General features: G+C 42.1%; 1 protein-coding gene and 1 pseudogene across 1 annotated transcript in view; both read left to right on the top strand.

Moving 5' to 3' along the window:
• LOC112091206 (receptor-like protein kinase FERONIA) overlaps positions 1 to 2,306 on the top strand; it is a 3,200-nt gene extending 894 nt beyond the window's left edge. Inside the window, exon 2 of the mRNA XM_024164228.1 lies at positions 12 to 2,306. Coding sequence (XP_024019996.1) covers positions 12 to 1,934 — 1,923 coding nt within the window. The 3' untranslated portion in view covers positions 1,935 to 2,306. The remainder of the gene's footprint in view (positions 1 to 11) is intronic.
• A 2,034-nt stretch (positions 2,307 to 4,340) lies between these two features.
• Positions 4,341 to 5,968, top strand: LOC112091212 (annotated as a pseudogene).

The raw sequence follows: 5,968 nt of genomic DNA, 5'->3' as shown, positions 1-5,968 counted from the left end.
ACACCGACAAGGCGCTCCAGACACTTTACCGGTTGAACGTCGGCGGCAACGACATCTCGCATGATCAAGACACTGGCATGTACAGGTTGTGGACCCGAGACTTTCCCTACTTCAAGAGCTTGGGCTTTGCCCCCTGTGACACGAAAAAGAAGCTGAAGTACACTTATATAGAAAATTACACTGCCCCTGATGATGTCTACCGAACCTCCATCACCATGGGAAACAACAGGACATACAACAACCTCCGCAACATCACCTGGAGGTTGCCCGTCGACTCCAGATTCTACTATCTGGTTAGGCTCCATTTCTGCGAGTTTGAAGACACATACCAGAAGCCCGAGGATAGGATGTTCCGAATCTATCTAGACAACCGCACGGCTGATCCTGCTTTTAATGTGATTGTTTGGACTGGTGGTAATGGGATCCCGATGTATAAAGACTTTGTGGTGAATATTTGGGATGATGCTTTTCTCTTTGTTGATCTGCACACTAGAGCTGAGGATTCTACCTACGAGGATGCTATCTTAAACGGCATAGAGGTGTTCAAGATGAGCGATTCTGATCGTAACCTCGCGGGACCAAACCCTCCACTACAGGACTCTAAGGGATCCGACCAAACTCTGAATCCAAACACAGAAAATTCCAAGTCGAAGAAAACACTATTGGCCATTGCCTTAGGGAGTGGCGTTGCTGGCTTTGTTGTTCTACTGTCTATGGTGTTCTGTGTAGTTTTCTTGAGGCTACGGAAGGAGAAACGCTACCACGGTTCGTCCAAAAGAAGATCCAGCAGGTCGACGAAGACTTCCTCGGGGTGGCTTCCTGAGCAGGTTTGCCGTTGTTTCTCGCTTGCCGAGATCAAGATGGCGACCAACAACTTTGACCAAGCGTTGGTGATCGGCAGGGGAGGTTTCGGTTACGTCTACAAAGGTCATTTGGCCGACGAAGCGTCCACAGTTGTTGCAATCAAGCGGCTGAACAAGGGGTTATCGGGCCAAGGAGAGAAAGAGTTCGAAGCGGAGATTGAGATGTTATCTCAGCTCCGCCACGTCCATTTGGTCTCCCTAATAGGCTACTGCGACGACGACGATGAGATGATCCTCGTCTACGACTACATGGCCAACGGGACTCTTCGAGACCATCTCTATGGCACGGACAACGACCCTCTCCCGTGGAAACAGCGTGGGCTGCACTACCTCCATTCAGAAGTGAAGAATACCGTCATCCACCGAGACGTTAAGACGACAAACATATTGTTGGACGAGAAGTGGGTGGCCAAAGTTGCCGATTTTGGATTGTCAAAACTCGGTCGCGGCGACAGCGCTGTTAGTACGGCGGTGAAGGGCACTTTTGGGTACATGGACCCGGAATACGCACAGAGCCGGCAACTGACGGACAAGTCCGACGTGTACTCTTTCGGTGTGGTTCTTTTCGAGGTGTTGTGTGCCCGTAAACCGGTGGATGTCAAACTCGAAGAGGATCAAAGAAACTTGGCACAATGGGCAAGGAAGTCCATAAAAGAAGGGAGGATTCAGAACATCATAGACCCGTACTTGATAGGCAAGATTGCGCCGGAGTGTTTCAAGAAGTTCGTGGAGGTGGCGGAGAGGTGCGTCCGAGATTATTGGAGTCAACGGCCCACGATGCATGAGGTGATGGAGAACTTGGAGTTTGTGTTGGAGCTGCAAGAACAAGCGGACGCCACGCAGCTGGGGAATAATCCCGACGGGCTGTGTTCGTATCCGGAGAAGCTGTCGTTCCATCTGGTTGTGGATAACGGTGGGTTCGGATACGACGTGTTGGGGTTGCGAAGTGGGGCCGGTGTTACCACCACGGTGGGGTCCAACACCGCCGAATCGGGCTTTCGTAGTCTGGACAGTGAAAGTGGCACCCTCGAAATATTCTCAGACGCCTCTATTTCCAAAACCCAAGAATAATTGAGAGAAGAAAAAGTGTTTGTAGTCCTTGTGTGTGTATTTTTAAGCTAAAATCGTATGTGTACTAGCTACCTGAGATGCTGAGTGATGAATGAGTTTTCTCCTGAAGAAAATTGTGGAATAGATATTAGTTTTTAATAGAGGAGTTACCTAACGTTGTATATTTTGGCAATGATCACAAGTTGTTGATAGTCCTAGACAAACCACACTGCCAGGTTTGGTGAAAGAGAGGAAAAAAGAGACTGATAATGAAGTGTTCTTGCGCCTTCATGTATGTATTTATTTGCTAATCGTGTACGTTTGAGATTTTGAGTGAATCAGATTTCTCCTGAAATTAGAGAGGAAAGTGTGAATTAGATTTGTATCTAAAATTGAGTTAGTTGACGTATGTTGTCTCTTTTGGAATTAGTTCATCTAAACTATAGATTGGTGCGCAAAGTAACAAGTTGGTACGATAAAATTGGCGTATCTGCATGAGGATATTCATATGCCTGTATAGTTGAATCTATAGATCTTTGCGTAAATTGTGCGTCCGTTTTTCCCCTTATCTTTATGCTTATTCTCTCAACTAGCTAATTTGATGGGCTTCAGATTTTTCATTGATGTACCTACTTGGTTTTTTGAAATTATCCCAAGAAGATTGCACTATCATTCCTGAGTTGTTGTTGGACCATCATTTGCCATTACCTTCTGATAGGAAACTAACTTTACTAAAAGAAATGAAGATATTGATGGGATATCCTTTAAAATCCAAAGTAGCTTTTAGAAAAAGAAAGTTGTTGAAAGTTGTTGTGAGGCTCGTCACATAGCCAGCTCTACCAGAGATATAAAGAAGAGTCCCACAAAAATAGGTACTTGTGAGAATCTTTCTTGGTCTCTCGCGAAATTAAATAGAATCACTCTTTAGAAAAAGCAAAAGCCATTCATAACTAATTACGTTCCATTTTCTTTTGACTTTTTTATGTAAAAAAATAAACTGTCTTTGTAAATAAACAATTTCAAGTCTAAGATGGAGAGCGTGGTTGATGTGAATCCATGCAAATCATCAGGAAAGTGGGGGAATGTCTTCGTCAAGATCATATATAAATTAGTAATAAAGACCCACTTTTAAAAAAGAAACTAATTGTTTGGAGTAACCTTGACTTAGAGGTCTATTTTCTGGTTTTTTCGGTTCAGTTTGCTTATTTTATAATGGTGATGATAAACCAGTACTACATAAGAGAGTACAAATTACGATCACACACAAACACACACACACACATATATAAGTAATTAGTAGGATAGATCTTTCGAATTATTATATAAATTCTTTTTTTTTTTTTTGTGACATACGATTTTCGTTATAGCAACTTGATTGTTGAGGGGGAAATAGTTACAATTTTTGAATTATATATATAAAGGATTTATTATTTGATGATTAGAGTAGGTAGTACGTGTAGAGATCTGCTGCCTCAAAAAAGCATGCATCGATGAGAACAAAATCTTATACTTAAAAAATAGTAGGAGAAACACTCTCCCTGGCCAATATTCATATAAATATATGCACATTATACAAATAAATGATCTATACCTTTTAAATATAACCAGTACTTTTGTGCCTTTCTTTTGTTAACCTTTGGTTTTTGCTTAAATTTTTATTGAATTTTTTCTTCAATTTTCTTTAAATTGCTATAATTTTAATATACATTGTTATATTAATTAGATAAAAATGTGGTGGTAATATATAAAAAAGACTCCCACAACGGAAAAAATTCCTGACTCCGACCCCTTCTTTTCTTAAGCAGGAATTGGGGACGGAAAATCATTTCCTACTTCATATTTTAAGTTTCAAGCTCAGATATTTGATCATATGATCTTGTTGCACCTTTGATCAATAATAATAGCTTTTTGAATCAACATACACGAATAAAAACATAGTACTTCTTAAGTAGATTTTTTAATTATTGATGAAACTACTTCATTGGTTATTAGAAAAGAAAAATTGAAGTATGCCTCGGTGTTCATACGATCCTTTTCTTTTCTTTTTCATGAATTCACAACAAAGGAATTCGTTCACTCTTGTTCTTCACAAACTGAAGCGGTGTCGTGGAATTTCTTTTACATGGCACTTTTGACCCCAATACTCTTTTCTAATTGGTATATATACCGGATGAAGAAAGAGGGAGAGAGAGAAAGAGTAAGAAAAAGAGCCAATAGCCAGCTAGTCTCCGTTCTTGTGTCCCCCTTTTTTTTTTTCCCAATCAATGTGTCCCAAAATTAAATCAGCCACCATGTAAGAACTCACAAGTCCAATAATTGAGTGAGTCTTCCCCCTGGGTCTTGGGCACGTGAATAATTAATCTAAAAGGCATCAACCTCTATCTTTCCTCTTTCTCCTCTCACTCCCTCACACGTCCAGTACACGCACAGCACTCTCATATATGCCCTAGTTTTTATTCTCATCTGAATCTGTATTCAACAAGATGAAAAACTCATATACTCCATCCTCATCATCTTTTCATCTTCATTTTCATCTGTTCTTTAACATTAATCAAAGTCTCCGGAAACTCAACTTCCGAAGAGTTATTTAAACTCAGTAACTCCAAAGCAAATCTCTCTATAACAACAAGCAAAGAATTCTCTCCCAAGAAACCAAACTGCAGCACCAAACATGTCGTTACGGCCGTTGCTGTTGCTTCATTATCGTCTTTAACCATCCTAATTCTTCTGGGCTGCACTATTTTCTGCAGAAGGCGCAGAACTATCCAGTCAGATGAAGAGCAAAAAGTTTTATATTGTCGTCGTTTCACTCTAAATGAAATAAGAACCGCCACGAACAACTTCGATACGGACCTTAAAATCGGCGACGGCGGGTTCGGAAGAGTTTACAAGGGCTTCATCGACGGCAAAGAAAGCCCCGTCGCCGTCCAAGTCTTGAAGTCAACGTCGAGTCAAGGGTTCCGCGAGTTCTGGACTGAAGTCGAAACGCTTTCGAAGCTCCGAAACCCTAATCTCGTCCCTCTGATCGGCTAATGCAACGATCAACGGTTCATGATCATCGTCTATGATTATATGGCACATGAAACGGTCCGTGATCATCTGTACGGTACGAATAATCAGCCTCTAACGTGAAAGCAGAGATTAGAGATCTGCATTGGAGCTGCTCGTGGATTGGTTTACCTTCATGCAGGCGCAGAGCATAGGATGAGAATCCACCGCGATGTGAAGACGAGCAACATTCTGTTGGACGAGAATTGGGTCGCCAAGGTGTCGGACTTTGGGCTTTCGAGATTGGGCCCGGCGAGCCCATCGAGAAGCCACGTCAGCACGGATGTGAAGGGCACTTTTGGGTACTTGGATCCGGAATACTTCTGGACCAAGCAGCTCACTTCCAAGTCTGATGTTTATGGGTTTGGAGTGGTGATGTTCGAGGTGTTATGTGGTAGGCCTGCCGTTGATATGGGCCTGGAGGAGGAGCAACAGAGTTTGGTCCAATGGGCTCGATTTAACGTGAAGAAAGGGACGCTTGATCACATCGTAGATGAGAATCTGGAGGGTCAGATTACGCCGGAGTGTTTGAAGGTGTATGGAAAAGTAGTAGATCGGTGCTTGAGAAGTGATAGAAAACGACGGCCCAAGATGGATGATGTGTTGAGGGCCCTTGAGTTTATACTGAGGCTGGAGGAAGGTGCTGATGCAGCCGCGGAGGAGGGGATATAAATTGGTGTGGAAAATAAGAGTGACGAGAACATTTCATGTTGGAGAGGTGGAGATCAATTGCTTGTGAGATCACAGTACAAAAATGTCGTGTTGCATTCTTGTCCAACGATATTATGGCCAAAAAGTAATTCTCAAAAAATGCTTTTGAGATTCTTTAGCGATAAGGTGGGGCTGAAATGGGCCACACAATCTACATCCCGAGCTCTGATAGTTTTATGTTTCATGTGTTCGTGTACACTAAAGAACCGTCATGGTGAGCGTCTAAATTAAAATGAAAAATATCCATGGCCATAAAATATGTTTTCTCTTCTCTGTGAACGTATAAAATACTCTTA

Source organism: Morus notabilis, unplaced genomic scaffold, assembly GCF_000414095.1.
Source record: "Morus notabilis unplaced genomic scaffold, ASM41409v2 Scaffold97, whole genome shotgun sequence".
Lineage (NCBI taxonomy): Eukaryota > Viridiplantae > Streptophyta > Magnoliopsida > Rosales > Moraceae > Morus > Morus notabilis.
The sequence above is the reverse complement of the archived record's forward strand: the minus strand, read 5'-3'. Positions and strand labels throughout refer to the sequence as shown.